Source organism: Corvus brachyrhynchos, unplaced genomic scaffold (assembly GCF_000691975.1).
Source record: "Corvus brachyrhynchos isolate BGI_N302 unplaced genomic scaffold, ASM69197v1 scaffold806, whole genome shotgun sequence".
Classification (NCBI taxonomy): domain Eukaryota; kingdom Metazoa; phylum Chordata; class Aves; order Passeriformes; family Corvidae; genus Corvus; species Corvus brachyrhynchos.
In genome coordinates, this window is record NW_008238454.1 from 280,552 (window position 1) to 299,905 (window position 19,354).

Below are 19,354 nucleotides of genomic sequence, written 5' to 3' on the forward strand. Positions count from 1 at the left end.
ACCGTCGGAAGCAGATCAGCGTGCGGGGCATCGCGGGGCTGGGGGACGTGGCCGAGGTGCGTAAGAGCTTCAATCGCCACCTCCACTTCACCCTCGTCAAGGACCGCAACGTCGCCACCCCCCGCGACTACTACTTCGCGCTGGCCCACACGGTGCGCGACCACCTGGTGGGCCGCTGGATCCGCACCCAGCAGCACTACTACGAGCGGGACCCCAAGGTGAGCCGCGGCGGGACGAGGGACCGGGGCTGGGCGGCTGTGCCTTCACCAAGGGTGTCTCCGGGTCTACCTGGCCGGTGTCACTGCGGGTGTGACCCAGGGGCGTTGTCCCTTGTGTGCACCTGGCTGTGGGGCCCCTTGCCATGGCCGTGCCTCTCATGCATCCCACCATGATTTCTTCCCTGCGGGCATCATGACACCTGCATCGCTCACACACACCCTGCTGTGGCCGTGCCCCTGTGGGCATTGCTGTGGCTGTGTGCCCATGAGCCTTGCCTCAGCCATGTCGCTCACACACATCTTGCCAGGCCTGTGTCCCCACGGACATCACCCCAGCCATGTCCCTTGTGCAGTTCGCTGTGACTGTGTCCCCATAAACTCTTGCAGTCCTGTTCCAATGAACCTTGCTGCAGCATTGTTCCCCCTCAGACACTTTCATAGTTGTGTCCCCCTGCACCTGGTCACAGCCATGTCCCCTGTGGTCCCACTCTGAGCATGTTCTTGCGTGGGCCTTGCTGCTGCCAGCTCCTCTGCATGCTCCACCACGGTCACGTCCTGCACTCACACTGCCACAGTGGTGTCCCCTGTGAGCATCATCACCTCCATGGCTCAGCACAGCTGTGTCCTGACTTCACTCCTGCAGAACATGCAGGCAGCTCAGCTTTGAGGCTGGAGAGGAGTTTCTTGCTGGTGAAAACCAGACAAGCTCCTCCCCACTTGCCAAGTCAGGACAGTGATGCTGGAGGTGTTGGGGGCTGCAAGACATAATTCAGCCCTAATCCTTTTGAATTAAGACCCAATCGAGCACTTGACTGGGGTGCCACAGAGAGCAGGTATGTACTGAGAAAGGCACATACCTTCCCAGGGTGCAGGCAACCACCTCCCTGAGTCAGCTCTTTCCCCAAGATTATGAAAATTGCCATGAAACAAAAAACAAAGTGCACTTTCACGACAGAATGGCTGCAGATACTCGGGGAGTTACACTGTTGCATGGGACTCTCCCTTTTATCCTAACTCACACAAGTGCACCCTGATCTGTATTGCAACACCAACAGAAGGGATTGTACAGATCCTATAAAGGCTCAGAGGAGCCTGGACTGAGTTTGCTTACTTTTCTCTACACTTAGATTTTCACCAGAAATGTGCCCCTGCAGGAGACTGAAAGGAGCAGAGCATTTATGTGCAATGATTTCAGTCTTTCTGATGAGCCCCAGGGAACTCCCAGCAGAGGTGGCAGAGTGGGTAATCCTGCTGCTTAGTGGGGAAAAATCCACACTACAGTGGAAAGAGATTCAGGGGAAAGCACAATTTGAAGCCAGGTTATTGCTCTGTTAAAAATTCCAGTTTATTTATAAAAGTATCCACAGTGATGAATCTTGAGTGAGGGGAGAAGTTTGCACAGCCTGCTCCTCATCCCACAAACAGGCTTTCGTTAGCATTTGCGGCACAGACACGGCTCCTCTCAAACTTGGAAGGTCACTGCACAGTCGTGCCAGGAACCCTGCCACCTATGGGACAATTTACTTGTTCAACAGGATGAAACGGGCATGAAACTGAGTGAGGGGTGAGCAGGAGGACCCATGAGATGGGAGTGCTGGAAAATTGCTCGCAGGAAGGTGCTGGCCCAGCCAGCCTGCATGGGGTAGGGGGCTTGCTCTGGCTTTTGGGAGACTGGATCAGCTTCAGCCTAGCATGGGAAAGCTTTAAAAGCCCAGCGTAAACATCACCTCAGCTGAGCCTGACAGTGTATAAATATATCATTCAGCATCCTAGATAATACTTGCCCTGAGTTAATTAGGGAAACACTTAACAGGCAGCGAGATTTTTCTATAGAAGGCTGTTGGCAGGGAATGCGTGGTGGAGGCTTGGCCGGCGTCCCGCATGAAATTCTTCTGACAAACAACTCTGGTGCGTGGTGTTCAGGAGCAGGCGCCAAAAGCCAGTCTGGGAAGACATCCCTACTCTGGAAAATGCTTGGGTCTGCTCTTGATTTTAAGCAGCTTTGGTGAAAGCAAAGTGCTGTGCTGTGTGTAAGTGTCTCGCTTTGCCTCCTCAGCGCATTTACTACCTGTCCCTGGAGTTCTATATGGGTCGCACTCTGCAGAACACCATGGTGAACCTGGGCCTGCAGAATGCTTGTGACGAAGCCATTTACCAGGTAAAGTCTTGGAGGTACCAGGGTCCCCCCGAGGCTAAACTTTTCCACACAGAGGGCTGAGTATCTATTTCTCAGGGCTTTGCCTGAGAATGTTGTGTTATTTGGACTATACAAAATGAAGCTTGGCTCTGTCTTAGTGTTTTTCATTCCCTAGAGAAGACAGTGGTGGGGGGGCTTGGGATGCCTTGAAGTTGGAGTACATTTTTTTTCAAACCACCATTTCCCTGCAGTGAATGGAAGAGCCCAGAAGTGTATACTGAAAACAACACCTAGTATCCCAAAGGACATGGGAGTCACAGGCTGCAAAGAGCTTTCCATTAGTAGGAGAGATGATGTTTTATCACAGGAGATGTAGTCTAGTGGGAGAGACTGGGCCAGAAGAGGAGACTGGAGCAGCAAAACACCAAATTACGGTTCATACATTGGAGGTACACAGGCACAGCAGCAGTGCTGCCAAGTAGAAGTTAATTGGTGGGAAGGGAGAAAGGAAGGAAATGATTTGCTTGAAGTAAAATGTCCTCAGATGATTTCCATCTGGAAAAAAAATCAGCTGGATATCACCAAGGCAATCACTAATGTGAGGCCATGGTTACTTACTTATATGGTTATTTGCAGACATCTCTGCAACAGCACCGTGACCTTTTTTGACAGAATGTGAGGTTTTTGGCTTTCTCACCCAAAGGCTTTATTTCTCCCAGCTTCCCCTCTGCCCTCCCTCTGCCCAACCAGATTGATCTATGTTATACTTCTAGCAGAAGTTGGGCACTCCACTGTGTCTCAAAATGAGGTACTACAGTTGCTGCTGAAACATCCTGGCAAGCACTTTCCCTGCCAAGTGATAGGAAGGGATTTCCAGGGAGGCACCTGTTTCCTCTCTGAGGTATCAATGCCTCAGAGGGCAGGCTGGTTTTCTTCAGGGAGCATCCTCTAAGTTCCTTTGCAAGACACTTTCCAAGTGCAGATTTGGCCCAACATGCTAGTGGAGGCTTCCTTTGCTGTAGCCTCCAGCTTGTGGAGCTCATCATGGCCAGTGGCCAGGTTGGTTCAGAGGTCTTGTATCTGGCATGGCTCTGTCACTGAGAGAATTTGTCTCAGTTTTTATGTCCCCATCATCCTGTGCATGAGGCTTTCCCATCTGGTGGTTGCAGATGATTGAAGTGCTGGGAAAACAGTTTGGGGAGCAGCTGTGGTATTGGCTTGACACCCTGCTGTCCCCCCTGGCACCAGACTCTGAGAGTCTGCACCTCTGGACTCCTGGAGAGTCCTTGCTCCTGGCAGGCTTAGCCTTCATCTGGCAGGGACTCCCAGGCCGTAGAACAAATGGCTCAAGAGATGCAGGCAACCACTTCCAGCCACAGACTGCAGCCAAGGAGCTCAGTGGCAGGCTGGGCAGGATGTGGGAAGCACAGAGAGTGATGGTGAATGCTGCAGTCACTGCTGCCAGCCTGGCCATGCCCTTCCTCAAGGACTCAATGGGCACGAGCAGAGGGATGACCTCCCCTGCCCAGGCAGGACTCAGGGGTCCCTTGCACACTGGCTTGACCATTCTCCCCATGCTGTCTCCAATGTCAAGTTTGGTCAAAGGACATCCTGACCTGAGGGGTTGCCAGGGGATGAGTGTTTTGTCTGAAGTCTCTAAGGAAACCTTCTTCATGGGAAAGCGACATTTGGTGATAGAATTAATTGTTTTCCAATTAATTGGGCTGCCCAAGGACTAGGGGCTGGTGAGATGCTTTGTGGGGAGTGGTGGGGAGGGATACAGAGACCTTGTGGGTTTAATTTCCCTCAGTATGGGTGATTTTGGGATGTGTTTGCCCTCCTTAGAGAGCAGCTCAGGACATGGGGTTTGTTTGGTGACATGTTCTGCTGCGGTCTTCCCCAACAGCTGGGTTTGGACTTGGAGGAGCTGGAAGAAATTGAAGAAGATGCTGGGCTGGGAAATGGAGGCCTGGGCCGGCTGGCAGGTAATGCAGGGGGAGGGGAGCCCCCTCCTCATGCAGAGTGTGTGGGGACCCAGGGAGATGTGGCTGTCACACCCTCACCACTGGCATCTGCCCCACAGGCCTTCAGCAGTGTGGTACCCTCCTGCCTGCTCCTGGCTGGCCAGAAACATCCCCTCCCCAGTGAGAGCAGCCCGGAGCTGTCGGTGTGTGTTCCACAGTGCAGCAGGCAGGGCTGCGGCTGGGAGGGGGCGGCGGGAGCCTTTCTCCTCACCTCCCTGTGAAATCTCTCACTTCTCAGAGGCACTCAACAGCTCTCACACAGGCAGATTGTTGGCTGCTATTTCAGTCTGCCTGTCCAGTGGGACAGCTGGAGATGAGAGCTCCCCAGCGTGGAGTAAATGCTGGGGCTGATCTTTACCAGAACTGCCTGGATAGAGAGCTGGAAGGGTTTCCTTTGGAAGCAATAATAGTTAAGTAGCTAGTGGTGCAGCAGGTTGGTGTCAGAAGCTCTGCTTTACTGGGCAGACAGGCTTAGAGCAGGGCAAGTTTAGAAGAGCTCTCACTGCAACAAGGCTGGATTGGGGGTTTTGGTGACCTGTCCTTGTCACCAACAATTTTGGGGGTTTGTGGTCGCTCGGCAGGACCTGAGTGACCACACAGAGTCCTGCTGCAGACTGTCTCCTTGTGTGCCTTCTGCACATGGGTTTCCTCTGAGTAGTAAACATTTCCAGCAGCACTGTTGTGGGAGCTCCTCATCTCTGTGCACACAAGCAAGTGCAGCAAGCAAGGAGTGAGGTTCTTTGCAGTGTGCCTGTCCTCTGCTCCTACAGCCTGTTTCCTGGACTCTTACAGCCTGTTTCCTGGACTCCATGGCCACACTGGGTCTGGCAGCTTACGGTTACGGCATCCGCTATGAGTTTGGGATCTTCAACCAGAAGATTGTTGATGGCTGGCAGGTAACTTGGCAAACTCAGGTCCCTCTTTCTCCCTCTGTTTCATGCTGTGGACAAGTAACTTGGCAAACTCAGGTCCCTCTTTCTCCCTGTGTTTCATGCTGTGGACAAGGCCTGGACACGTAAAATGAACTGCAGTGCCTTGAGCTGCTCCTAAAGTGGGCATTTGAGTCTGTCACTGGGCATGATGATGTGGGAGTTGAGCCACAGGGCATGGCTGAGGCCAGAGGTGTCCCTGCCTGAGTCTCCACAGTGCAGCTGCAACAACCCCAGAGTCCCATCCAACTTGGCAGTGAGTCAGCAAGCAGTCAGACTAAGGATGGAGGTGTGCCTAAGGACCTCAGGAAGGTGTCTGGCAAAGGATTTTGATCATGATGGAACATAGGCAAGTGCCTGGGGTGATAGCTGCTCTTGTGGGTTCCCTGGGTCAGTGGCAGACAGGGCTTAAACAGGGATTTTCCTGTAGCATTAGTGATCATATTATTTTCAAGTGAAAATAGGCTGAAAAGCTGCCCCAGCCAGCAGTTTTCCTTAGTGTATGTCAGGAAGTGGTTTCCAGCTGGAGACTTACCTTGCTTTGGAGCATAAAGTACCTTTTTCCTCTTAAAATACTTCTCCATAAGTCAGGGAGGATGAGAGGTTTGAAGGTTGTTTTTTCCTCCCTCTCTCCACAAAGAAGCTGCAATGCTAGGCCCCATAAATGGTGAAAACAGGGAGGGGAAAGCTTCCCCTGTATTTGACTTCGAGTTTCTTAAAAAAGAACAGGGGTGGTGGCATGCCGGGCTGTGGCCCTCCCCCCTGCCTTGCCCTTCCTTGTCCCACTATCTCCTCCTTCCTTTACTTCCCTCCTTCCTTTACTTCCCTCCCCCCACAGCAGAGAAATGCCTGGAGGTACAAAGCATCTCTGGATAATACCAGCCTAGGTGGCTCTGATGGATTCACTTTGCTCCCGTTGCCACAGTTGTGAGCTGAGAGGAGAAACCCTGTCTGGCAGAGGACAGAGCAGTTAACAAGACCCGGTGTACAGGGTGTGGCTTGTGGCCAGGAAGAGCACCAGTGGGTCCCACATCCCACATATTCCACAATATCCACAGTCAAACTGGATGTAAAGGCCTGGAGACAGACTGAGTGCAGTGGTCTGTGCAGTTTGGATGGCTTAAACCTGAACAGTGCTGCAAAGTCTGTAGAGGCTGATTTATTTATACCAGCTGGGATGCAGTCATCCAAGCTTTGGAAAGCCCGGCTATCCTCTAGAGGCCTCTACATACCCATTTTTAAAGCCAGCTTGCTGAAGCTTTGCTTTTAAACCAGTCTCCCTTCAAAGAGCCGTGTTCAGCCTTCACTTGGAGCCACGAGCCATTCCTTGAAGCCCGTGTGCCTCTTGCAGGTGGAGGAGGCGGACGACTGGCTGCGCTACGGCAACCCCTGGGAGAAGGCCCGCCCCGAGTACATGCTCCCGGTGCACTTCTACGGCCGTGTGGAGCACACTCCCGACGGGGTGAAGTGGATCGACACCCAGGTACCACCATCTGTCTCCCTGCTGGGATGGGGAGGGGAGCCACCCTGGGCTACCTGAGGTGTTCAGGCTTTGCTTCTCTCCCAGACTGGCCAAACTCTCTCTGCTACCTAGTTAGGAAGGTGACTTGGTAGACTAGGGGATTTGAGGAAATAAAAATTTTTGTTGATTTGTTGCAGCAGGATTTGAGAAAAAAGGAGGATAGCAACTTCAGTTAGCTTGGGGCCTCCTTCTCTATTGATCTCCAGGGCAAAGCCCCAGTCTTGCATGGATTTATGTTGGAGAAGTGTAGGCTCCTTCCACCCTGCTCCTGGCCACTGCTCACTCACACCCTGTGGATTTTCAGGTGGTTCTGGTGCTGCTGCTGTGCAGGGGCATGGAGCAATCCCATGGGTGTTTAACTCTTGTCATGAGAGCAGGTTCCTCTTTCCCAGAGCAGCCCAGTGGGCTGGAGGTGTGGTTTCTAGTCTCCAGTCTGCATGGAGGCCTTGTTTTGTGGCATCATGGGGCACAAACACTCCTTCAGCCTCTCCCACAGTTGAGGAGGTAATGCTGTACTTCAGGAGCTCGTGCTTGTTCAAGGCACAGGCTGATGCATCGTAGGTGCATTCCCATCTTGCAGCTGATGAAGGCACAGGTTTATTAAAAATACTAAAGATGCTTCAGCCTCTCCTCTGTAATCTCTGCTCAGGATGGAGGAAGGAAGGACAATTAATTTCTCTGTGGTTCAGGGAGATGACCTAGCCTTGTTTCCATAATGTTCATCAGGTCTCTCAGCCTGATGAACCAGCTTGGTTCCTCTGGGGAGCTCACGGTCACAGAGCCCGGCCATTCCCTTCAGCACCAAGAGCTGAAGCTCAGTTAGAGTCACCTGGGCCTGCTCAGAGGAGAAATACAGCATTTTATTTCTGGTTGTCAGAGGCTGTGCAGTGACCTAGGCCATTGCCAGGATAACAGTGTAGGGGTTCAACACCACAGCACCAGCACAGTGAACATCTTGGTGGCACCGTGCCAGAGCTCTCTGGCCCCCAAGTGCAGCAGGCATCCTCTTGGGGACCAAGAGCCATTGCATTTCATCATGCCTTTCTTCTGATCCTGCTGGTAGTCTGGGGTTTCAGGGATCCCAAACACTGCTTCCTACAAGGAGGTGGATTTTCAGATAGTGCTGCTAAGGGAACAAGTTGGAAAGGTTCAAAAAAGCCAAAGATGAAGTCTCCAAATATAGCATGGCTGAGTTCATGTGATGTGTGCCCCAGTCCCTGGGCAGGCTCCCTGCCTGCTTCCATGTTCGGAGCTGGTAACAGCAGCTTGGAGAGCCTGAGCTGATTCTCCCCAGAGGGGAGGTGTTGCTGATGCCAGCACAAAGAGGCTGTTCAGGACCAACATGCTCTGATGATCTGCCCAGGTTTTCCCTGCTGTGTGAGCTGGGAGCTCCAGGGTTACTCCCCGTAGCCACGTGTGCACCCTCCTGAGGCTTAAGCATCATCTGGAAACTGCACAAAGAGTTTCACACTCATGTTCAGTTCAGGTGCTGGAGATCTCAGTGGATTTATCCAGGCAGGTTCAACAAACCCTGAATATTGGGTGAATGGCTCTGGAAATGGTGCTGCAGTGGTAGGGTTTGGTCCTGGCAGGTTGCAGAAGGCTAATGGGCAGGATTCAGTCTGTGGAGTTAATCCCAGATGGAAACACAAAGGTCCAAGCTGCCCTGGCTCTACCCCAGCACAGACAGAATCACAGTGGGCAGCTGAGGGTGCTTTCAGTGCTCTGATAGGTACCCCAGTTACAGGAAGGTACAGGTGTAGGAAGGTCAGCACGTGTATTTTAGTGAGGTGAGTATTCCTTCCACAGCCAGGACTTGTCTTTGCCCTCTGGATTCTCCCTGCAGAGGTTTCAGCTGCTCTCCCACCTCCTCTGAGGCCACTGTGCTGTAACCAGAGGGGAAAACTGTCCTTTTGCAGGTTGTCCTTGCCATGCCTTACGACACCCCAGTGCCTGGATACAAGAACAACACTGTGAACACCATGAGACTCTGGTCTGCCAAGGCACCCAACGACTTCAACCTCCAGGAATGTAAGTGCTGTCCCTCCACTGCGTCTCTTCTGGCCAGTCTGGGACACAGTTGGCCCTTTGTGCATGGCACCTGGCACAGCACTTCACATCTGGCCTGCTTTGTCTTTATCTCATAGCTAGCTCCAAAACACAGCACTGTGTGCACATCCATGGATCACACTACCCCACAACTGCTTCCAGAGCCCTTATACACCAGAACACCCACCCATTCTCCTTCTGTTCCCATCACACTTGTCATGCTCTCACAACCTGCCTTATGCCTTCCCCCAGTGGCAGACCACCTGCCACTGGATTCATTACGTCACCAAATGAGCTGCAGACTCTCCAGGGAGGGTCATTTCTGTGCAGCATCATCCTTTAGTGCTGAAGCAGAACAGCAGCACAGCCCATCCTACTGTTGGTTTGCTTTAGGTGCATCTTGCAGCCTCTAATTGTAGTGCTGAAGAGCAGATACAGGGCAACTAACACACCACATGTCAATGCTAGGCTGTCACAGAAGGGGCACCAAATGAGCTGCAGACTCTCCAGGGAGGGTCATTTCTGTGCAGCATCATCCTTTAGTGCTGAAGCAGAACAGCAGCACAGCCCATCCTACTGTTGGTTTGCTTTAGGTGCATCTTGCAGCCTCTAATTGTAGTGCTGAAGAGCAGATACAGGGCAACTAACACACCACATGTCAATGCTAGGCTGTCACAGAAGGGGAAGGCTTTAGATTGGACAGATTTGATTTATTCCTCCATATTGGCAGGAGATGTGTGTGTCCAAGCAGCCTTGCTTGGAGAACTTGTGTGGGACATGGGGTGATGGCCCTTGAGTCTACTCAGTTCTTGACTGGCAGTTGTGAGCTAGGTTTTGATGAGCCTTTTGAACCCTTCAGCAGTTGAGTGTGATTATGGTGTTGTGCTTCTCTGCCCAGACCCATTTCTCCTCCATTCTCAGGCAAGATGGCTGCTCACTCGCTTCCTTGTTTTGCCTTGTCTGGCTGCTGTCTGCCTTCAGCTTTTGCCTGTCCTTCCCAATATGTGTGTCTTGTGAAGCACATGGAGATCTGCCTTTCTCTTATCCCATCTCCTCCTGTCACTCCAGTGCTCTCCACACATGTACATTCCCATCCTATTCCATTATTACCAAACTGAATATTCCTGTTACAAAATCTCTCTGCAAGAGAAGAGGTAAAAGTGTGGTGTCAGGGACCTGCCTGAATCTCTACAGCTGCTGCAGTACTGTGTGTATTTCTCTCTCTGCAGTCAATATGGGTGACTACATCGAGGCAGTGTTGGACAGAAACCTGGCAGAAAACATATCCAGAGTCCTGTACCCAAATGATAACGTGAGTGACTCTCTTGCCTCTCTTCCCTGTTGCTCAGAATCATCCTTCCTGCAGTTGTATCTCCTTGTTTGCAAGCACTGGAAGGTCATGGCCATCTGGTGTTTATTGTTCTGGTTTAATGCAACAGGTTGTCCCTATAATTCCCAGTGAACAGGTATGGCTCTGCTGGTTCCAGAGGGTCTTTGCTGACTGATGGCAGCTAAGAGTCTGGCCCATATGACATAGCTGCTCTGTTCCCTGCTCCTTCAATTTGAAGGCAGTTGTCAGTTTACACAGTGGGGTCTCATTTCCATCCCCAATTCAAGGGATTTTCTCACTGCAGGGGCTGTCCCAGGCCAATCACTCACTGGGCACTGGTTCCAGAAGGGACGAGCCCTCATTTCTAGTCATGGATTGGCATCTGTGCTGGAAAAGCTAATCCCCTGCACTTTACCCCACACCCTATTGCTCCTGCTGGTGTTTTAAAATAGACCAGCATGAAGCATGGTGTGGGAGGCAGCTGGTGTGTCCAGAGACACTCTGGCTATTGCAGAAAACCCAAAATCCTTTGTCCAAAAACCCTGCAAAGGATTTTGCTGCAAGGGAGGGAGCTATGCTGGCTCTGCAGAAGTAGCACAGATGTGGCAGGCTCTGTTGCTCTGGAAGCAGCTGTTTGGGATGCCATGCCCCTTGTGAGTCCCTGCAGCTGCTGTCCCCATCAGAGACATGTGAGAAGCATGCACATTTGCCCTGGTGAGGAGCCTCACAGCAGCCAGACAAGGCAAAACTTGTGAGGCCTGTTGGGAAGCCCCTCGGGGTGGAGAGGAGCATCTCCAGGGCTTTGGCTGCCAGGTGGGGATGGCAGCTGCAGCTCTGATAGATGTGGTGCCCCCACTTGCAGTTCTTTGAAGGCAAGGAGCTGAGGCTGAAGCAGGAGTACTTTGTCGTGGCTGCCACCCTCCAGGACATCATCCGCCGCTTCAAAGCATCCAAATTCGGGAGCACAGACAGCGTCCGGACCGTGTTCCCTTCCCAGACAAGGTGAGTCCATGGCAGAGTCCAGGGAAATTTCAGCCAGACCTGCCTCTCATGAGGGAGAGCAGGACACTCAGGATGAAGTGGGGGCATTTTTACAAACACCCTGGCAATTTGGGCTGTAAACCAGATGATCTCCAGGCCTATTTTCCCAGGGAAAAATTTGTAATTTGGAGCAAAACTTAAAAAGTTTGCATAGGTCCATTACTGAGAGCTCTGTCTGTTTCTGGTTTGAGAGTCATGAGAGGAACCTTGGGGCTGACGCTTACCCCAGCCCTGAGCATGTGGGACACTGTCACAGTCGTGTCACTGCCAGAACTGAGACCATCAAGTCTGTGTTGCAGGTGGCTATTCAGCTGAACGACACCCACCCTGCCCTGTCCATACCAGAGCTCATGCGGATCCTGGTGGATGTGGAGAAAGTGGACTGGGACAAGGTGAGCAGAGCGGGGAGGTCCTTGCTGAACCTTGCAGGGGAAAGAGCTGTGGGATTTCCTTTTCCCTCCTGGCCTGGAGGGATGTGCATTAACCTGCTGTCTGTAATGCAGGCCTGGGAGATCACAAAAAGGACCTGTGCCTACACCAACCACACCGTGCTGCCTGAAGCCCTGGAGCGCTGGCCGGTCTCCATGTTTGAGAAGCTGCTGCCGCGGCACCTGGAGATCATTTACGCCCTCAACCAAATGCACCTCGATGTAAGGGGCGGGTCCCAGGCTGTGGGAACTCCGGGGCTCTTGGGGTGACCACCTTTAGGATGGGAGTGCTGCTCGGTCCTGTGGCTGTGTCACTCACGTCCCTCTCCCTGCCTGCAGCGCGTGGCAGCTCTGTACCCAGGGGACATCGACCGTCTGCGGAGGATGTCGGTGATCGAGGAGGGCGACTGCAAGCGGATCAACATGGCTCATCTCTGCGTCATTGGCTCCCACGCCGTCAACGGCGTGGCCCGCATCCACTCTGACATCGTGAAGAACTCGGTGTGAGTTGGGGCACACCCAGGGCAGGCACTCTCTCTGTTCACTGGGCTTTGCCTGCCAGCTGGAGAGGGTTAGGTGGGGAAGCTGGGTGTTTAGATCTGCTCGGTTGCCTTGCTGGAGAGACTCTCTCCCTTTGGAGCTGGTGAAACTCTTGGCAGTACAGCTGAGGAAGGGGGTGAGAGGCAGCAGAGAGTTCACAGCTGTTACAGGGAGATTGACAGAGCCTGCCCTGAGTCAGGAGCACACACTGCTGGGGCCCTGCTGCAGCTCTGGGTGGTGGTGGGTGGCTCAGAGCTCCCTGGTGTTCCAGGTTCAAGGATTTCTATGAGCTGGAGCCAGAAAAGTTTCAGAACAAGACCAATGGGATCACGCCAAGACGCTGGCTCCTGCTGTGCAACCCAGGACTGGCTGACGTTATTGCTGAGGTGAGTGGGGAGCATGTGAAGTGAGGGGCTGAGTGTGTCCCTTTGGTCACCTCTTCTTGTGGTCTGGTCAGCCCTGAGGCTGACACCTGGCAGCTGTGTGGGGGCAGCCTGGGAGGACCATGCCTGTGGTACTTGTAGGTGTGAGGTTGGCTGGGCTTTAAAGTTGATGAAGAAGAATTGGCCAAAAAAAGCTGCAGAAATCTGTATCTGGTTCCTGCCCTCATGGGGGCTGCACACAGTCAGGCACAACCATAGGCTGTCTGGACAAGTGTGCAGCTTCATAGGCACAAAGGAGCTTCCATGGAGTCCCAGCCCCAGTTCTGTCCCTTCTGTTTCCCAGGCCCTTTAGCACAGGTTTTTGCATCACACTGGGACATGCCATGGCTGAATATCATCCTGCAATTAATTGTATCTCTGTGTCCTGCCCATCAGTTTCTCCAGCTGCCAGGAGGCCTTGGCACATGTGCACACATCCTCCCTCTTCCTGCTAAAACTCCTTGAGAGAGGCAGGCTTGTCCGAGGTTTTGCAAGTGCCCTGTTTCCATTGGGCTTCTTTATGACACAGAGAAGTAACCTCACCATGAGAAACTGTGCCCCTTTTCCTGGCCACACTGCCTCTTCCAGTTCACAACAGGACTGTGGCACCTCTGTTGGGGAAGGGCAGTTGTGAAGTGTCTCATGACATTCCTCTCCTGGTTTGTTCTCTTAGAAAATCGGGGAAGGCTTTGTCACAGATCTGAGCCAGCTGAAGAAGCTACTGGATTTCATCGATAATGAGACTTTTATCAGGGATGTGGCAAAAGTTAAGCAGGTAACATGCACTGGAGGTGGCCTGGGGGAAGAAGGCTAAAAGCACCATGCTCCCAGGAACATCCCAGCAGCAAAGGCTCACTTCTGGTGCAAGCCCTGGGAACCTAACCCTATTCCTCATATTCTTCTGCCAGGAGAACAAGCTGAAGTTTGCAGCCTACTTGGAGGAGCAGTACAAGGTGAAGATCAACCCTATGTCCATGTTTGATGTCCAGGTGAAGCGAATCCATGAGTACAAGCGGCAACTGCTGAACTGCCTGCATGCCATCACCCTCTACAACCGTAAGTCCTGCCTGGGCTGATAGGCAAGGGGTGTCCCCCAGCCTCTCACTGCCAGGGCTTCTCTCCAGGAGGGAAGACAGAGTGTCTGAAGGGTCATACAGAGCTCTGGGGAAAAGCTCACAGCCCACCTCTCCAGCCCAGGTAACCTCCACACCTGTTCTGCAGGTGTCAAGACTGACCTGGTGCAAGTTACGACCCCATTTCCCAGTGTATACTTGGGGCCCCTGCCCACTCCCAAAGGGAGGCAAAGTCACTGGAGTTCTGCATTGTTCTGGCTTGAGTAGTTCCCCAAGGATCTGAATCCCCAAGGATTCTGTGGCCATTTTTTGCCCACCACAGCTGCAGCAGATGTCTGGTTGGGCTTCAGGGTCCTGTAAGGTTGACAGGTCCTTGTGACATGGGCTGAGATCCCAGCCCGCCTCTGATCCACGCAGTAAAACTCTGCCCAGTTTATCTTCAGTTCTGAAGATTTTTAAATTTTTTCTTTTTAAGATCAAATTTGAGCTTTCAAATTTGAAAACATTTTGAAGAAAGATCCCTGCTCTTTCAGGCATCAGATGTAATCCATCCAAATCCTTTGTGCCCAGGACCATTATGATCGGAGGAAAGGTAACCTGCATTCCAGACCCTGTGCATGCGTGACTTGGGGGGTGGGTGGGGAAGGTTCCTGTCCCCTTTCTGTGGCTTTGCTGGGCCTGCTGTAGATTAGCCAGCAACAGGGAACACCTCCATGGACTAACTGGACTGAGCAAGGCTCCATCACTATTACCCCATGGCTCAGGACTTCTTGTCCCAATAGGGCTTTTTTCCTAATTCATGGCTGGGAGAATTAGGATTGTTCAGGCTCTGGGGAGTCTTTATTGTAGTCTTTCAGTAGTTGAAGTGGGCCTTTTAAGAAAGATGGGGACAAATGTTCTAACAGGACCTGCTGTGATAGAACAAGGGATAGGGGTTTTAAATTGAAGAAGGGTTGACGTAGATTAGATCTAAGGTGGAAATGTTTTCAATGAGCGTGGTGAGCCACTGGAACAGGTTCCCCAGAGGTGAAAGATGCTCCATCACTGGAAACATTCAAGATAGGTTGGATGGGGCTCTCAGCAACCTGGTCTAGTTGAAGATGTCCCTGCTTATTGCAGGGGGGTTGGACTAGATTTCCTTTAAAGGTCCTTTCCAAGCCAAACCATGCTGTGATTCTATGTGAACGGCAGAGGTGAGGCCCAGACTCACTGCACTGAGGACCCCACACTGGCATCTCTCACACTCTTCCTTCCTTAAAAGCCTTCCCCATTTCTGGGCTGCTCTTCTTCAGGCGGCCCCTGGTTACCACATGGCCAAGATGATCATCAAACTCATCACATCCATTGGTGAGGTCATCAACAACGACCCCTATGTGGGGGACAAGCTCAAGGTCATCTTCCTGGAGAACTACCGGGTATCCTTGGCTGAGAAGGGTATGTCTGGTCTTCTGTAAGCACATGTCAGAAGTTGGGCATGTCCCAGCTGAGCCCAGGAACGGGCTGGCCTGAGAGGCAGTTGTGGCAGGACACCTGGCTGTCCCCTAGGAAGAGCCTGAGGGCTCCACACAGGGCAGGAAGCCAGCTTCATGCAGGAGTGGCAGCAGCTGCATGGGGCCATGGCAAAGCTGAGCCTGGCTCTGGCCCCAAAGTTGTGCTGTTTGGGCTGAGGGCAAGGTCAGAAGGGCCACTGCCAAATGCCCAGGATTGTATTGCTGTCCTGGTTGTGGGGAGCTGCAACGTGCCAAGGATTAACTCCCACCTCTCTTGCATTTGGCAGTGATCCCAGCAGCGGATCTCTCCCAGCAGATCTCCACAGCTGGCACAGAGGCCTCAGGTACTGGCAACATGAAGTTCATGGTGAACGGGGCCCTCACCATTGGTACCATGGACGGGGCCAACGTGGAGATGGCCGAGGAGGCAGGCGAAGAAAACCTCTTCATATTTGGAATGCGAGTGGAGGACGTGGAGGCCCTGGATCAGAAAGGGTTGGTGCACGCCAGGGCTCATCTGATGGGGATACAGGGCTCAGCTCTGGTGGGGAGAGTCATGTTCTCTGGGAGGGACACCTTCCTCTCTGGGGAGAGCCATGTTCTCTGGGAGGGACACCTTCCTCTCTAGGCAGCTCTAGAGCAGGAAAAAGCAGGCTGGAGGCAGCCTTTGCCTTGGGCTGCAAGGATGCAGCTCGTCCAGAGCACAGTGGCTGTGAGTGGGACATGGCACAAAGTGTATCAGACACCTGGTCTGAGCCATGAGCAGGGTGCTCTGATGGACACAGCCCTGGGAGCAAGGCCCCTCACTCAGGAGCCGTACCACATCGTTGCCTGCCCTCCCTGCCCCAGACACGTGGGGGCCCCAGGAAGAGCAGCAGTGGCAGAGCTGTCTCTGCTGGGCGCAGGTACAACGCCCGGGAGTACTACGAGAGCCTGCCCGAGCTGCGCCAGGCCATCGACCAGATCAGCAGCGGCTTCTTTTCCCCTCGAGACCCCGGCTGCTTCAGGGACGTGGTGAACATGCTCATGTACCACGACAGGTGAGTCCTGGGAAGCATCCCTGCTCAGTGGGAGCCCTGCCTGCTCAGGGGAAGATGTCTGTCCTGCCCTGAAGGCAAATCCCAGCCGGACTCTGCTTTGGGTTTCAGGTTTAAGGTGTTTGCAGACTATGAGGCCTACATTAAGTGCCAAGGCCAAGTGGACCAGCTGTTCATGGTAAGACATGGCCATTGCTGAGCGGGAAGGATGGGGTCTTTGGCCATGGCAGTGCAGTGGGAAGACTGGGGTAAGTGGGATGTGTGCTCCAGTGGAGCCCTTCTTATGGACACCACAGCGTGCAGGCACCCTGGGGCAGGGCGAGGCAGGTTTGGCTGCTTCAGCAGCCCCACACCACGGTGTTTTAAACCAGCCAGTGCCCTGCAAGGCTGCGAGCCAGGACAGAGCTGGGTGAGCAACTGAGTGCTGACATTGCCTCTCCTCTTCCCAGGATCCCCGCGAGTGGACAAGGAAAGTCATCAGGAACATCGCGTGCTCGGGCAAGTTCTCCAGTGACAGAACCATCACAGAGTATGCCCGTGAGATCTGGGGGGTGGAGCCTTCTGCCACAGCAATCCCCCCACCCAACATCCCCCGAAATTGATGCAAGCACCAAGGGACGGAAGGAGGGATACGCTCCCAGTGCAGGAGGCCTCAGCTGCATTGCACCACCAGTTCTATGGTCTCAGCTCTGCAGAAGCAAGGCCCTTCCCTCAGAGGGTAGAAGGATGCTCTGAGGAGGAGCCCTGACTGAGGAACAAGAGCTGGGGGGCAGGAGAAAGGACCTTGTGTTTGCACCTACCTAGCTTGCATGTGCTGCATAGTGCTTCTAGTGAGATGACCATGGATAAGTCTTCCACGGCTGTGCTCCATGCTTAACAAGGGCTTCCCAAGTAAACCCTCCCCTCTGTGGCCTCCTTGACCCTGCCCCACAAGTAGGATCAGCTAACACAGAGCATGTCTTGCATTCTCCTCCAGGGGTCTGCCAGGCCCAAAGCTGGGGGAGGGAGAGGCCACTCCCTGACCATCCCCTTCCCCAGTATCACCTAAAGAAGGCAGGTTGGCTGTGAAAGCAGCAGGCCCCAGGGCAGGCACCGATGTCAAACACTGTGCCACAAGCAGGAGAGCCTGGGACCAGCCACTTCCTTGCCACAGAGCTTACTGTAGCCTCCTACCACACCTCTTTCCTAACTCAAGGCCCAGTAACCAAGCCACTCCAGGGATTTTTAGCCTCCAGGTCTGCATAGGGATGGCTGTACCTGCCACTACCAGGTGGGGTGGCTGAGCCTGCTGGCTCCTGGCTCCGCAGGTGCAGCTGTGTGCTGGCTGCTACCCAGGGGGTGAACATGGATCACATCCCTGGCATTCCTCCATAGCAGGGTCATGCTGCTCCACATGTCCCTCCCAGTGCTGGGGTCACAGTTTAACACCCATAGTGCTGTGTAGTGCACCAGTACTGCCCTGTTTGACACCAACTCATTAAAACAGCCCAAACACCTGCTGGATTGACTTTGGACTGACTTGTGACTACTCCACATCTCGGGGTTCAGGTTGCAGCAAGTTCAGGCCATGATGCCTGAATCGCTGCTGTCCTTCCCCAGCTGTGGCTTCATGGTCCCCTGCAGCTGGCAGGGTGCTGGCACCACCATGGGGGGTAACATGCCCATGTCAGGCTGACCCTGTGCACTGGGGTGGGGGTTAGTGCTGGGTTTGCCCTGCCAATGGCACACAGGGCCTCCTGAACTAGAAATCACACAGGCAGCTCCTGTCTCCCCCCTCCCAGGGAAGGAGCAGAGCCTCAGCTGCAGCCACACCATGGGCACAGACCCTCTGGGCTCCAGGAGAGTCAATCCTCCAGAACTGGCAGTAGCCACAAAGATTTGCCCAGTCCCAGCTGCACCAGCTCACCTCCCACACCCCACCATACTGCAGCCCTGCCCCAGCGCAGCTGACCTGCTCAGTGTGGGGAAAATGTCCCAAAAACTGCCAGGTAAGACTGGTAAAGCTAAAGTGATCAGCAGTCAATGCCTTTATTAAAACTACACCACTTTTAGATAAACATTTCAGTTTAAATTTCCAAGCATTTCACTGGCCTGCTAAGAGGAATGGTGGTGCTGGGACCACCAACACCAGCAGTTCTCATGCTGGACTCCCAGCTGTCCCACCAGGAGGAAGGCAGCCAGCCAGGCCCCAGCTCAGGCTGCACTTTGCCCCAAGCCAGCTGCCAGCAGCAGCATTAACTGGAATGTGTGTTACCCTCCAGAGCCAGGTAAGTATTTCTCATCTGTCAGTACAATGAATTATGGTTGATGCACTTGTAGTGAAGTGGCACAGCTACTTTATGAGTATCAGGGGTCAGAAACCTCAGGGACAACTGCACTAATGGCAGAAGAATCTTGGTACAAGAACAAGCTACTGTCTCTTTTGCAACTAGTATAAGCCTGCAGATATAACTCTGATGCATGCTGAGCAGTTTATACTATGCTGTACACCCCTGACCAGACCCTTGGGGCAGCACAATTCCCTTTGAGCACTCGTGACTAAACCTACAGCACCTGGTCCTGTCTGTATGGACTGACAAGGGGCAGGACCCCAGTGAGGCAGTGTGTGAGTGACTCCTCTTTCAGTGCAGAGCTCTTCAGCAGCATAAACCAGCCCCCCTTCCAGCCACAAGCAGGACAAGGACATCCCCAGAAGCTCTCCCTGTGGGAAAGGCTCAGTTCCACTTCTGCCTCCTGGACAATGGCTGGCAGAGGGGCTAAGATGTGCTACCGGCAGCACACAGAAGGCAGGGGGGAGAGATGGGGAGTGACACCCCAGACTTATTTTTGCATCAAAAACTGTGTATCACTGTCTGCTTTTAACTACAGTGGAGCAGCACTGCCACCAGGAACAGGAAAACCTGACCCAAGGAGTCAAAAAGTAGTTGAGGAAAAAAACCCCTTGCCCTTCTCACCAAAAAGCAGCACATGGCTGTCTGGGTACATACAGGGGTAATGGAAGACATCCATTCTGGCAGTCTGGGCACACGTTGTTCATGGAAGAGGAGATCAAACACCCAAGTCCGCAGTTATATATATGTGTCATTCCAATCCTAATAGGAAGTACTTGTGTAA

At 53.2% G+C, this 19,354-nt stretch overlaps 1 protein-coding gene across 1 annotated transcript; it reads left to right on the forward strand.

Annotated features, from left to right (window-relative positions):
* Window positions 1–2: 2 nt before the first annotated feature.
* Window positions 3–17,747, forward strand: PYGB (phosphorylase, glycogen; brain; the record flags this gene model as incomplete). Its single annotated transcript, XM_008635779.2, is given in 21 exon segments — window positions 3–218; window positions 2,275–2,376; window positions 4,262–4,340; window positions 5,172–5,275; window positions 6,660–6,791; window positions 8,750–8,861; window positions 10,109–10,191; window positions 11,072–11,195; window positions 11,198–11,211; window positions 11,550–11,642; window positions 11,754–11,900; window positions 12,018–12,181; window positions 12,490–12,604; window positions 13,314–13,415; window positions 13,549–13,696; window positions 14,247–14,305; window positions 15,006–15,147; window positions 15,491–15,698; window positions 16,109–16,243; window positions 16,352–16,418; window positions 16,690–17,747. Coding segments are annotated over 21 exon segments (2,499 nt in total), but the record flags the coding sequence as incomplete, so codon positions are not given.
* Window positions 17,748–19,354: the final 1,607 nt, after the last annotated feature.